This window comes from Oncorhynchus mykiss, chromosome 5 (assembly GCF_013265735.2).
Source record: "Oncorhynchus mykiss isolate Arlee chromosome 5, USDA_OmykA_1.1, whole genome shotgun sequence".
Lineage (NCBI taxonomy): Eukaryota > Metazoa > Chordata > Actinopteri > Salmoniformes > Salmonidae > Oncorhynchus > Oncorhynchus mykiss.
In genome coordinates, this window is record NC_048569.1 from 41,902,864 (window position 1) to 41,917,806 (window position 14,943).

The window sequence follows — 14,943 nt, forward strand, 5'->3', positions numbered from 1 at the left end:
CCTTCTGGTTTCGCTGACTATTACCGACGGTCCTACTTCATCTAGTATATTTTGCAAGATAACGGCAGTTGACAGCTTGCTTTCTTGCTAGCTACGTAAACATAAATGGCGTCATGTATAAAATGGTGGAAACTAGCTTGAGGGAGGTGCTCATTTTTCTAGACCTCTTAAAACCAAATAGCACAAATGTAATTATATGCTTTGAATCGCACTGCGGTCACAACAGTTTGGATGACAGGGGAGTTGTCATCCAACTCACAGGTTCCATGCACGGATGTCAAAAACTATGACATCCTAGAAAAAAATAAGGCAGTGTTTATTCTCAGTACATAAATGTTGTGTGAATCAAAACATTATTTCACGTGTAATGATTATTGCACCTAGGCTGAAGTCGTACCAACAGGCCTAATGTTCAAGTCAATGACTAGAGCAGCAGCTATGGTTTGGTGTTATGAAATGCAGAACAGAATATCAAGTACAAAGTCAAGCACATCTCTTTTGTACCCTCTTTAATAATACCTTTATCCAAAACACTGCAGAAAAATCCAAGTTTAAAACAGAAAAACAGGCTAAGTTAAATCAAGGTAATAAGAACACATTAAATCACGATGAAACCTAGACCTACAACCTCAGCACAGTACAAGATGAAGGGAAGTGGGGGGGACAAGAACCCCCAAAAATGTCAACCTCGCTATTTACAAAGTCAGAAGCGCTGCATGTCTTCATGACAGCTTCATCCCAGGAAGAGGATTCTGGTGTTTAAAACATGAGCTGATCTGAGGACAGGATAGGATTCATCCCCCAATGCTGCCACATGGGTACAGGGTCATTCTCCAGTCCACCAGCCAGCCCAGTCCGTCTGCAAACAAGGACACAACACAATAGGTGTTACCAACTCTGGAGCTCTGTAGGGCACAGTGAACCTTGCACGTCCATGTTTCACTGTTTAACTTCTGCTTGTGCTGTCAACTTTAAACTATTAATAGTTTGTTTCTCTCCATTCCGTTTTAAAGATCATATGTAGAACTCGCAGCTTCACCAAGGTTCTGTAGCCTGTTCTGTAACAGCTCACCGGCCAGCAAAAGCTTCAGCTCCAATGAATTGGTGGCTCAATTTCACCATTAAGGAGCACGCCCAAACATGACCATATCTAAACTATAAAAAGGTCAAAACATTTGGTGGAAGTTTCAAGCCAGCTACACAAATGGCTCAAATATTACATTTTGAGTCGTCAGCTTTTTATGGCATCATAAAGCTGGTTTACATATGATCTTTAACACCTAAGTTAAAAAAAAAAAGTTGTGTTTATCAAGTGAAGTTCTCTAAGGGCTATAAAGAAAAAGCAAGCATTGAGTTTAAGAAAGGGGTTCATTATAGAAACAAACAAAAAAACCACTGAAGCTCCAGAACTGAAACACAAGACCACTAAATTAAGACAATGCATAAATACAAGTCGAGGTACATTTGTACTGTTTCATATTAATATCCTGTAAAAAATCAATTTGACAAATCGTTAAAGCAAACACTTAAACTGAAAAAGAGATTAATTTGTCCTTTTTCTTATGTTTCTTTTTGTTTAAAATCGCTGGTTACAGGAAGTGTGAAGAGACCATACCGCAGGACAGCGTTTTCTTGTGCATGCCGTGCTCTCTGCCCGCTATGTGCGACGCCCAGAGATTGTCATGGTCAGGTGACACACGGCCTGCAATGAAGTCCCCGCTGGCAGGTACAAACAAGGTACAACATCAGAGTTAGGAAAAGAAAAGGAAAACTTAGGATAGGTCCTTACTCTGTACCGTTAGCAGTACTTTACCTGTTAACAATGCTATCAAGTCTCTTTATGTTATTTCCTTATGAACACCTGTTAAAAAGCAAGGGGGAAAAGGACAATCTACAGAAAAACGTTTTTTTTCTGGAGAGCTTAATAAAAAAGGCAAACCACTACAGAAGCATTTTTTCCATTAAAGATCTATAGACATGACTCTTTAGATTTATCTGTCAGAATAGGGGGTGCATGGTAATAGAAACCACTTGCTTTCTCTATTGATAGGTTTTAGAGTAATTGTTTAGTGTCTATTGATCTTTAAGTGTTTTTATTTTTTTGTAGGTCAGGCCTAATGTGAAGGTGAGAGTGTGGTCTTACCAGAGGTCTAAGCAGGTCTTGTTGGATTAGATCAGCTCAGTAAGGCTGGTAGTTGTTCTGGTGGGTTGTGACCTCTCGAGAGGCCTTCCCATAGCTGCTCTGCTGGCCTATGGGGAAGGTCAAGGGTTAGAGGTCAGGAAGATTAAGGGTCACAGGAGAACTTCACAGAAACAAAACAGTTGTAGGAGGAAATCCTATCAAGGTGTTATCAATTGAAGTTCAGTTGACATGAGAGTTTAAGTTCACTTTCCTTTATGGGGTAAATGGCAGCAAGAAATCATAAATAATCAGTAGGATGTAGTCTGTAGTGTTTGTGTACCTAATTGTTTTTTTTTTTCTTGGACTTTCAAATGGAATGTTATTGTATCAGTACTGAGATGCAATTATGTGTCAAGATTGGGCAGCAGGTAGCATAGCGGTTCAAGCATTAGGCCATTAGCCAAAAGGTCAATACCATACTACTATGGCTGACCCTGTACATTTCACTGCGCCTATTTGGTGTACATGACAAAGCAATTCAAATGTGCTAAAGAGACTCTGTACATTAAGGTGTGCTTTACTCTATATACCCAGGAATGTAACTACAAGTACTCTTAATTGTGTGTGCCATACAAATGTAATCTTATAGAACTGTATATGGGCTCAATGATCATTAATGTTGCAAGTGTTCCCTATAAAATAACAAAGTGCACTGCCTGGATATGGAGGACCCCTCACAAACATGCACCAGAGCAAAGAGACCCAAGGCAGGCAGCATTACAGACATCCGTTTTATTATTTTTTTTCCAGAGCTATTGAGTACATACAAGAAGACATTTTTCCACCTGTTGTCTTAGCTATAGGTACAAGAGTTGTTGCTGGGGGCTGAAAGGCACTGCTTGTTTCGATAGTTGCCATCAACAGTGTAGCTTACCATTGTAGTCGTCGTATCCCTGTCCATAACCATAACTATTATAGTTGTAGCCAGAGTAGTCATAGCCTGTGTAGCCATTGTATCCCTGGTTGTATCCGTTGCCGTAGCTACCATAGTTCTGGCTATAGTAGCCATTGTAACCCTGGTTGTAGCTACTCTGACCTGCACAGAGACAATGGAAAGGTTTAGTGTGACAAGTCTGTATTGTAGTTTCAAAGACACTTGTATGTCTTTTTCTTTTCAATATACTGCAATGCATGCCCTGTTCGGTCATCAGCATGGTCATTGTTGCATGTGTCAAATGCCACACAAGAAATTCCCTCGTGGAAGAATAAAGTTGATTGAATTTAAACGTATTCTTCGGATGTGCATTCTTCAGTGCCATAGGCTAGATGTAGCTGTACATACCTCCTCGTCCCCGGCCCCTGTATCCTCCGCCTCCACCGTAGCCCCCCCTCTCTCCTCTGTGTTGTTGCTGCTGTCTGTACACTTCTTTGGGTTGGGCCACTTTGATTTCACACTGCAGAGAAAACACACCATGAACCAAAACACTTCTGAAAAACACTGCTGACATTTTCTTGGAAGTTATTTGACTACAAACATAATTCTTCAAAATCACTGTCTAAACTAAGTTGATTAAATAGCATAGAAAGAACAGCTTTGCCTATCAGCGCAAGCTGGGTAACAGGGTTCACTGTGAATAAGCGGACTCCAGCTACCTTTCCGCCCCCGACTTGGTGGTATCTGCACTCCAACAACTTCTGGACAGGGATCTCCTCACAGTAGGTCACGAAGCAGAAACCGCGCCGCTCATTGGTTTTGGTATCCATGGGAAGCTCGACGCTGTCAATCTGGAAACACCACAAGAGTTTCTCTCAGTTAGCTGCTATGAAGACAGTAATCATAACACTCTGCAAATCTCCCAGTCTTTGTACCATGTGAAAAGGATAGTTGATCATACAATAGCATCAGCTCTAGCTCCATTGCACCAACACTTGCTCAATGGACATACAACTTCCTAAAAGCATGGGTCTACCATATATAAAACATGAATATATTGGACAGTACAAGCATTCACTCACATCTCCAAAAGCTCCAAAGTATTCCCTGATCTCCTCCTCCGGGGTGTCTGGGCTGAGGCCTCCGACAAACACCTTCTTGGGCGGCTCTTTCCCCTTCATGGCTTTGGCCCTCTTTGGGTCGATCAGCTTCCCGTCCAGCTTGTGCTCCTTCAGCTCCAAAACCTGCACACAGGACAAAGTGTCAGTGAAACTGGGTGTGCGTGTGATTGTTCAAGTAAAGTGAGTGGATGCCAACTATGTATGTCTTCAAACCTATCTAGTTATTTCACATCTGTGCAGATTTAAGAAAACAAGACAAGTAGAGGCATCATGCCCTGTCCTCAGTCTGTTCTAGTGCCTACCCTGTCTACGCTCTCTGCGTCTTTGAAGAGGACAAAGCCAAAGCCCCGGGACCGGCCCGTCATCAGGTCTGTTTTGATGGTGCAGTCTAGAACCTCTCCAAACTTCGACAGGTAATCCATGAGGTCCGTTTTGCTGGTGTCCCAACTGAGCCCACCGATGAACATCTTGCTGTGAATGGAGAATGAAGGAGACTAATACAGGCGACAACAGACAGTCATAACTACATCCTTACTGCTACTGATATTTCAGACTAAAATGATCTTGAAATTACCTCCCTAACAAGCTGAGTCACTAACTATGACTCATATTTACATTAGGTCAAGCTTTGATAGCCATCACCTGCAAGCTGATTAGGCCTAAATGATTCGAGCTGTTTAGAACGGTTAACTATAAAGGCAACAGCTTTGTCACTGTATCCTGAACAGTGAACTTCGTCACACTTCTGATTCTAGTCTCGGTGGGCCACTGAGTGTATGCTCAGGACAGGATTTTTATTGTATATGTCAGGATTCTAGACCAGCAGCAACTTAGTACATGAGGGGGAGGGGAGGGGAGGGGGGGGAGGGGAGGGGAGGGGGGGTGCGGCAATAACCAACAAGACCATTAACACTAACGTTACACCAATGACAATCTGATAATAGAAATCAATGCTTTTCGAAAGTTATAAATATCGCAGTGACAACTTGGGTTAGTCAAGTTAACGTCGTCAGCCAACTTGGCCAGATATGACGCGCTGGTAAGATAGTTAACAAGTTAGCTATCACTAGTTAGCTAGCTATGCACGATCACAACAGGGACTAACGTTAGCTAGCTAGCAAACTTTGGCTTGTTACCACTCCAACCACTAGTCTCCAGCTGGCAAAATAACAGTAACTAGTTACGCTTAAAAGTAAGTTAGCTACTGTAATGTTACTTAACTAACATTAGCTGGTTCGTCGCTTACCCGTCATCCTGCTGGTTTTTGCTTGCGTTTATCTTGGAGCCCTCCGGAAACTCGTCTGTGCTGAAGTCAACTTGGCCTTCGGTTTCCATTTTTGCACTTCAGGCGGTTGTCAGCTGTAAATATAAATTTGTATTTAGGCCTGATTGCTAGCTACTTTTTTGGGACGAATTCAGTCGCGATTGCTGTGTAAAATGGCTGACATCTAGGGCGGCCAGGGTGGCGGGGAATGACGCAGATGATGTGGTTTGTTTGTGGGGGCTCATGCCTCGTTCACATGCTAGTTGGATCTACGAAACTCGGACATTTCCGACTTGGAATTTCGACTAAAGTTGGCAAGTCGGAAATAGAGTTTCCTAGTTCCGACTATTACTTGAACGCGACATCAGTTTGTCATCACTAGTTACCACAGCCGCAAAGTCCAAATTATGCCTAAACCCCGCCTATTTCCACAATGTATCCTCTTAAAACCTTATTTTAAACATAACCTTAACCACACTGCTAACATTAGGCCTAACCTTAAGTAAAAATATAAAAAAGCTATTTTTGGTGTTCATACATTTCTACGCTATAGACAATATTTGACTCTGTGGGTGTGGTAACTAGTCACTCAAAAAAAAAAAAAAAAATGAAAGAAAAGCAATTGCAAGTTTCAATTTTGTCAAGTTAGTGTGGGAGAGGTGGAAAAATTATTGTTATTGATCAATAGTGACAACCTGGTATTGACAACTTAGATGGAAAGCTACTGAGGATGGTATCGGACTCCTGTCATATCTTTAATATGAGCCTAGAGGAAAGTCTGTCCTCAGGTCTGGAGGGAAGCCAAAGTCATTCTGCTACCCAAGAGTTGTAAAGAGGTACTAACAGCAGAACTATCAGCTTGCTGCCAGCTCTTAGCAAACAGTTGGAAAAAATTATGTTTGACCAAATACAATGCTACTTCTCCGTAAACAAACTAACAACAGACTTTCAGCATGCTTATGGAGAAGGGCACTCAACACATACTGCACTATTAAGAACATATTTACTAAATATGACTGATGATTGGTTGAAAGAAATGCATAATAAGAAGATTGTGGGAGCTATACTGTTAGATTTCAGTGCAGCCTTTGATATTATTGACAATTTGTTGAGAAAACGTATGTTTTATGGCTTTTCAACCTCTGCCATATAGTGGATTCAGAACTATCTAAAAGAACAGAGGGGTTTCTTTAATGGAAGCTTCTCTAATGTCAAACATGTAAAGTGGGGTGTACCAGTAGGCCCTCTACTCTTTTCTATTTTTACCAATGACCTGCCACTGGCATTAAACAAAGCACGTATGTCCATGTAAGCGGATGATTCAACCATCAGCAACACCAGCTAATGAAGTCACTGAAACCCTTAACCAAGAGTTGCAGTCTGTTTTGGAATGGGTGGCCAGTAATAAACTGGTCCTAAACATCTCTAAAACTAAGCGCATTGTATTTGGTACAAATTATTCCCTAAGTTCTAGACCTCAGCTGAATCTGGTAATGAATGGTGTGGCTGTTGAACAAGTTGAGGAGTCTAAATTACTTGGTGTTACCTTAGATTGTAAACAGTCATAGTAAAAACATATACTTTCGCAAGGCACTGTATTCGGCCCCCTTGAACTTTGCAACCTTTTGCCACATTTCAGGCTTCAAACATAAAGATATACAACTGTATTTTTTTGTGAAGAATCAACAACAAGTGGGACACAATCATGAAGTGGAACGACATTTATTGGATATTTCAAACTTTTTTAACAAATCAAAAACTGAAAAATTGGGCGTGCAGACTGAAATTTTTTCCCATTCCTCCTTGCAAAACAGCTCGAGCTCAGTGAGGTTGGATGGAGAGCATTTGTGAACAGCAGTTTTCAGTTCTTTCCACAGATTCTCGATTGGATTCAGGTCTGGACTTTGACTTGGCCATTCTAACACCTGGATATGTTTATTTTTGAACCATTCCATTGTAGATTTTGCTTTATATTTTGGATCATTGTCTTGTTGGAAGACAAATCTCTGTCCCAGTCTCAGGTCTTTTGCAGACTCCATCAGGTTTTCTTCCAGAATGGTCCTGTATTTGGCTCCATCCATCTTCCCATCAATTTTAACCATCTTCCCTGTCCCTGCTGAAGAAAAGCAGGCCCAAACCATGATGCTGCCACCACCATGTTTGACAGTGGGGATGGTGTGTTCAGCTGTGTTGCTTTTACGCCAAACATAACGTTTTGCATTGTTGCCAAAAAGTTCAATTTTGGTTTCATCTGACCAGAGCACCTTCTTCCACATGTTTGGTGTGTCTCCCAGGTGGCTTGTGGCAAACTTTAACCGACACTTTTTATGGATATCTTTAAGAAATGGCTTTCTTCTTGCCACTCTTCCATAAAGGCCAGATTTGTGCAATATACGACTGATTGTTGTCCTATGGACAGTCTCCCACCTCAGCTGTAGATCTCTGCAGTTCATCCAGAGTGATCATGGGCCTCTTGGCTGCATCTCTGATCAGTCTTCTCCTTGTATGAGCTGAAAGTTTAGAGGGACGGCCAGGTCTTGGTAGATTTGCAGTGGTCTGATACTCCTTCCATTTCAATATTATCGCTTGCACAGTGCTCCTTGGGATGTTTAAAGCTTGGGAAATCTTTTTGTATCCAAATCCGGCTTTAAACTTCTTCACAACAGTATCTCGGACCTGTCTGGTGTGTTCCTTGTTCTTCATGATGCTCTCTGCGCTTTTAACGGACCTCTGAGACTATCACAGTGCAGGTGCATTTATACGGAGACTTGATTACACACAGGTGGATTGTATTTATCATCATTAGTCATTTAGGTCAACATTGGATCATTCAGAGATCCTCACGGAACTTCTGGAGAGAGTTTGCTGCACTGAAAGTAAAGGGGCTGAATAATTTTGCACGCCCAATTTTTCAGTTTTTGATTTGTTAAAAAAGTTTGAAATATCCAATAAATGTCATTCCACTTCATGATTGTGTCCCACTTGTTGTTGATTCTTCACAAAAAAATACAGTTTTATATCTTTATGTTTGAAGCCTGAAATGTGGCAAAAGGTCGCAAAGTTCAAGGGGGCCGAATACTTTCGCAAGGCACTGTAGATTCAACGGTTGTAAATGTGTGGAGAGATCTGTCCGTAATAAAGAGATGCTCTGCGTTTTTGACACCACACCCCACAAATCAAGTCCTGCAGGCTCTAGTTCTATCTGATCTTGATTATTGTCCAGCCATAAGGTCAAGTGCTGCACAGAAAGACCTAGTTAAGCTGCAGCTGGACCAGAAATGAGCAGCACATCTTGCTCTTCATCTTCATAATCAGAGGACTAACATTAACACTATGCATACCAGTCGTTCTTGTCTAAGACTTGAGGTCGGACTAACTGTGTCACTTCTTGTTTTTATAAGAACCATTCATGTGTTGGAAATGTCAAATTGTTTGCATGGTAGACTTACGCAAAGCACTGACACACACACTCACCCCACTAGACATGCCACCAGTCCGCAGGTCCAGAACAAATTCAAGGAAACCTACAGTATTATACAGAGACATGAGTGCATGGAACTCCCTTCCATGTCATATAGTGCAAGCGAACAGCAAACCTGGTTTCAAAAAACAGATAAAACAACACCTCACAGCACAATGCCTCTCCCCCATGTGATCTACTTGTTGTGTGTATGTACTGATATGTATGTGTAACTGATAGATGCACACACACACACTACATGTTCATGTTTTTAAATTATGTAAATTGTAAAGTCTTGTTTGTAATGTTTTTTTCGTTATATGTCAGACCTCGGTAAGACTATCTGTCTCCATTGGCGTTGGCTAATGGGGATCCTAATAAATCAAATCACAACCGTTCTCAGTGGGGGAGGCGCTGTGATCTTTGCTACAAGTACTGGTCCTACCTCAGCTTTGAGTTTTTACGTAAAGGACTATGGTTATGATTGGGAATGAAAAAGCTGATCCTAGATCATCATCATTACAAACAACTTCCTGATTTTAATATTTCTTCATTTTACCAAATGCAATTTATTTAAAAATCTCAGATTTTGGCAAAATAGAGGTTTTGTGGTAAAATTGTCAGCTCAGTAAATGCCCTTTTTTGTTGCGTCAAAACGAAATGCTGCATATGATTTCCATTGTAATCAACATTCAACATACACCAAAGAAACTGAAAAGAAGTTTCAAACATCTCTGCAACAGCCAGACAGATACTGTAATATTTCTCCAGGAGCAGCACCATGGAGAAGCAGTTGGAGATACAGTATATGCACAGCTGGAGATAGCCAAAGCAAGCATTTCTGTCGCCATATAGTGTTTATTTTCAGACCTCACATGCGCTTTGACCTCATACAAGTACCAATAAATACAGTACAGTATGAAGATAGGCTAAAACTGTTCATCCAATAGAAATCCCCAATCAAATGTAGACCTCATTATCTACCAAGAGAATTCTCTTCGATTATAATCACAGCCGTATATATCCCCCCCCAAGCAGACACATCGATGGCTCTGAACAAACTTTATTTAACTCTTTGCAAACTGGAAACCATTCATCCGGAGGCTGCATTCATTGTAGCTGGGGATTTTAACAAGGCTAATCTGAAAACAAGACTCCCTAAATTTTATCAGCATATCGATTGCGCAACCAGGGGTGGAAAGACCTTGGATCATTGTTACTCTAACTTCCGCGACGCATATAAGGCCCTGCCCCGCCCCCCTTTCGGAAAAGCTGACCACGACTCCATTTTGTTGATCCCTGCCTACAGACAGAAACTAAAACAAGAGGCTCCCACGCTGAGGTCTGTCCAACGCTGGTCCGACCAAGCTGACTCCACACTCCAAGACTGCTTCCACCACGTGGACTGGGACATGTTTCGTATTGCGTCAGACAACAACATTGACGAATACACTGATTCGGTGTGTGAGTTCATTAGAACGTGCGTTGAAGATGTCGTTCCCATAGCAACGATTAAAACATTCCCTAACCAGAAACCGTGGATTGATGGCAGCATTCGCGTGAAACTGAAAGCGCGAACCACTGCTTTTAATCAGGGCAAGGTGTCTGGTAACATGACCGAATACAAACAGTGCAGCTATTCCCTCCGCAAGGCTATCAAACAAGCTAAGCGTCAGTACAGAGACAAAGTAGAATCTCAATTCAACGGCTCAGACACAAGAGGCATGTGGCAGGGTCTACAGTCAATCACGGACTACAGGAAGAAATCCAGCCCAGTCACGGACCAGGATGTCCTGCTCCCAGGCAGACTAAATAACTTTTTTGCCCGCTTTGAGGACAATACAGTGCCACTGACACGGCCTGCAACGAAAACATGCGGTCTCTCCTTCACTGCAGCCGAGGTGAGTAAGACATTTAAACGTGTTAACCCTTGCAAGGCTGCAGGCCCAGACGGCATCCCCAGCCGCGCCCTCAGAGCATGCGCAGACCAGCTGGCCGGTGTGTTTACGGACATATTCAATCAATCCCTATACCAGTCTGCTGTTCCCACATGCTTCAAGAGGACCACCATTGTTCCTGTTCCCAAGAAAGCTAAGGTAACTGAGCTAAACGACTAGCACTCACTTCCATCATCATGAAGTGCTTTGAGAGACTAGTCAAGGACCATATCACCTCCACCCTACCTGACACCCTAGACCCACTCCAATTTGCTTACCGCCCAAATAGGTCCACAGACGATGCAATCTCAACCACACTGCACACCGCCCTAACCCATCTGGACAAGAGGAATACCTATGTGAGAATGCTGTTCATTGACTACAGCTCGGCATTCAACACCATAGTACCCTCCAAGCTCGTCATCAAGCTCGAGACCCTGGGTCTCGACCCCGCCCTGTGCAACTGGGTACTGGACTTCCTGACGGGCCGCCCCCAGGTGGTGAGGGTAGGCAACAACATCTCCTCCCTCGCTGATCCTCAACACTGGGGCCCCACAAGGGTGCGTTCTGAGCCCTCTCCTGTACTCCCTGTTCACCCACGACTGCGTGGCCACGCACGCCTCCAACTCAATCATCAAGTTTGCGGACGACACAACAGTGGTAGGCTTGATTACCAACAACGACGAGACGGCCTACAGGGAGGAGGTGAGGGCCCTCGGAGTGTGGTGTCAGGAAAATAACCTCACACTCAACGTCAACAAAACTAAGGAGATGATTGTGGACTTCAGGAAACAGCAGAGGGAACACCCCCCTATCCACATCGATGGAACAGTAGTGGAGAGGGTAGCAAGTTTTAAGTTCCTCGGCATACACATCACAGACAAACTGAATTGGTCCACTCACACAGACAGCATTGTGAAGAAGGCGCAGCAGCGCCTCTTCAACCTCAGGAGGCTGAAGAAATTCGGGTTGTCACCAAAAGCACTCACAAACTTCTACAGATGCACAATCGAGAGCATCCTGGCGGGCTGTATCACCGCCTGGTACGGCAACTGCTCCGCCCTCAACCGTAAGGCTCTCCAGAGGGTGGTGAGGTCTGCACAACGCATCACCGGGGGCAAACTACCTGCCCTCCAGGACACCTACACCACCCGATGTCACAGGAAGGCCATAAAGATCATCAAGGACATCAACCACCCGAGCCACTGCCTGTTCACCCCGCTATCATCCAGAAGGCGAGGTCAGTACAGGTGCATCAAAGCTGGGACCGAGAGACTGAAAAACAGCTTCTATCTCAAGGCCATCAGACTGTTAAACAGCCACCACTAACATTGAGTGGCTGCTGCCAACACACTGACACTGACTCAACTCCAGCCACTTTAATAATGGGAATTGATGGGAAATGATGTAAATATATCACTAGCCACTTTAAACAATGCTACCTTATATAATGTTACTTACCCTACATTATTCATCTCATATACTGTACTCTATATCATCGACTGTATCCTTATGTAATACATGTATCACTAGCCACTTTAACTATGCCACGTTGTTTACATACTCATCTCATATGTATATACTGTACTCGATACCATCTACTGTATCTGCCTATGCCACTCTGTACCATCACTCATTCATATATCCTTATGTACATATTCTTTATCCCCTTACACTGTGTACAAGACAGTAGTTTTGGAATTGTTAGTTAGATTACTGTTGGTTATTACTGCATTGTCGGAACTAGAAGCACAAGCATTTCGCTACACTCGCATTAGCATCTGCTAACCATGTGTATGTGACAAATAAAATTTGATTTGATTTAGGCGATGTCATGGCGACGTTGGCTTGCTAAACTCATGCGTAGAAACATGTCATCAGGTCGAAACGGTCGTCTAGCGCCAAATTGCGCATGTGCAAGCCGTCAACTCAAAGGTACTCCTTCGATATAAAGTAATTTCTTACGAAAATGAAAACGTATCAGTTTGTCACTTTCACGAGGTTGGAGTAGTAACATGTTCAGCTACTTAAGACATTATCCCGAATCTAGGTTGTGCGTTTAGATTTCTAGAAAAGGAACAACTAAGGACGAATATTTCACTTCTGTTTGGTCTGTTTTACAAGCGTTCCCGGAAATCTTGCGATGTTGTACCTATGGGTTTAGAAACTCTGTGGTACCAAAGATGCTGAAGCACTGTAGCTTCACTTTTTGTGATCTCTTCAAGTATTCTGGCCTCATAATTAGATACGCCAGAGCAGATAATCTCTTGATATGGTTAATTATGCAATGGTTTACACATTTTGGCTTGGCTGGATTGGAAAAGAACGCATTCTACAATATGTCCCACACCCACAAATAATCGTAAAATCACCTTTGTGAAAATAGCGGTTTGCCTTCAAAAAATTATTATTATATATACATAGTCACTTTACCCCTACCCACATGTACCAATTACCTCGACTAACCTGTACCCCCGAACATTGACTCGGTACCCCCTGTATATAGCCTCATCGTTGTTATTTTATAGTGTTACTTTTTTTTTAAATCGACTTTAGTTAATTTAGTAAATATTTTCTTAATACTATTTTATTAAAAGTGCATTGTTGTTAAGGTCTTGTAAGTAAAGGTCCTGTGTGGAGGCGGTGATAGGTGATAGCATTGAAGGGGCAAGAGGCCACAGTGCTGAAGGAGATATGGTGGGGAATACACCACAACCAGTTGCAAATGTTATAAGTCAATCAAGTAATCTGGATACACTTACTGTGAAGGTGGATTTTGTAGAATTATAGCCACAGTTATTCATTGTACTGCACATGTCTAAGAATTACAAGAAACTGGACATCCTTATATCTGCAGCCGATACGTTTTTGGGCCTCAAATGTCCCGCCCTCACAGGATCCGTCTGAGCCTGTGTTAGGGACCTGATTAAAATGTTGTGAGAAAAGCAGGCTGATTTAAATTTCGTTATTAATAGCTTGTGTGTGTGTGTGTGTATATATATAAAGTTTTAAAAAGTATATATATATATATATATATATATACTTTTAAAAACATTTTTTAACCCTGCATTATTTCCTTTTTGGGATCTTTATTATCCAGCCGCACAGTAGGTGGCGGAATGCACATATCATTGTTGCAAAGGCCATTATACCAAAGAAGGTTTGCGATGCTCGTTGTTTGGTCCGACTCAGACAGGGTGGCGTGAGTGGTGAAATAGAATAGTCATTGTCTGTTCTTTTGAGTTTTGATGTTTTTGCCTGACAAAGTGTTGTTAGGATATATAAGTTATCCTGTATGAGCTTTTGTGCTGAATATGGCATGTGGCAGCAGTGTGTAGGAGGGAGGTTCCTAGGTGTTAGAAGTGTGCAGAAGAACATGAGACAAAGGAATGTGCAGCATTGGGGAAAGTAGTGGTACAGTATATGTTAATTGTAGTGGTGCTCATGGGGCTGGGGATCAGAAATGTCAGGTGTAAGAGAGGCAGGTTGAGGATTCCAGGATAGTAGTGTCGAAGTTGTCATATGCTGAGGCAGTGAAGAAAGTAGAGGAAGAAGGGTCAAGGGGGAGGGATCCTGAGAGGAGTGGTGTGAGTAGTAGATCTGTACCAGTACAGAGGGATAGGCCAGCAACTGATACAGTTGAAGTCAGAAGTTTACATAAACCTTAGCCAGATATATTTAAACTCAGTTTTTCACAATTCCTGATATTTAATCATAGTAATAATTCCCTGTTTTAGGTCAGTTAGGATTACTGCTTTATTTTAAGAATGTGAAATGTCAGAATAATAGTAGAGAGAATTATTTATTTCAGCTTTTATTTGTTTCATCACATTCCCAGTGGGTCAGAAGTTTACATACACTCAATTAGTATTTGGTAGCATTGCCTTGAAATTGTTTAACTTGGGTCAAATGTTTCAGGTAGCCTTCCACAAGCTTCCCACAATAAGTTGGGTGAATTTTGGCCCATTCCTCCTGACAGAGCTGGTGTAACTGAGTCATTATGGCCAAACAGTTCTATTTTGTTTCGTCAGACCAGAGGACATTTCTCCAAAAAGTTGGATCTTTGTCCCCATGTGCAGTTGCAAACCGTAGTCTGTCTTTTTTT

At 42.3% G+C, this 14,943-nt stretch overlaps 1 protein-coding gene across 2 annotated transcripts; it reads right to left on the reverse strand.

Annotated features, from left to right (window-relative positions):
* Window positions 1-492: 492 nt before the first annotated feature.
* On the reverse strand, window positions 493-5,844 carry LOC110523859 (heterogeneous nuclear ribonucleoprotein D-like). Of its 2 annotated transcripts, XR_002473500.2 has the most exons (9): window positions 5,424-5,844; window positions 4,480-4,648; window positions 4,139-4,300; window positions 3,776-3,907; window positions 3,465-3,576; window positions 3,057-3,218; window positions 2,144-2,250; window positions 1,616-1,719; window positions 493-859 (listed from the first exon to the last, which is right to left on the reverse strand). XR_002473500.2 is itself a non-coding variant. In XM_021602933.2 (8 exons), exons 1-7 carry the CDS (start codon window positions 5,510-5,512, stop codon window positions 2,180-2,182), a joined length of 897 nt encoding a protein of 298 aa, XP_021458608.1. In that variant the 5' UTR covers window positions 5,513-5,844; the 3' UTR covers window positions 493-859; window positions 2,144-2,179. The 2 variants fall into 2 exon arrangements, 1 of the variants encoding a protein (XP_021458608.1); XM_021602933.2 differs by lacking the exon at window positions 1,616-1,719.
* Window positions 5,845-14,943: the final 9,099 nt, after the last annotated feature.

Coding starts and splice junctions, on each gene's coding strand:
- LOC110523859 (XM_021602933.2), bottom strand. CDS start 5,512: ATGGAAACCGAAGGCCAAGTTGACTTCAGCACAGACGAGTTTCCGGAG. Junction 4,649..5,423: donor AAAAACCAGCAGGATGACGG/GTAAGCGACGAA, acceptor CTCCATTCACAG/CAAGATGTTCATCGGTGGGC. Junction 3,219..3,464: donor CAGGGGCCGGGGACGAGGAG/GTATGTACAGCT, acceptor GTCTCTGTGCAG/GTCAGAGTAGCTACAACCAG.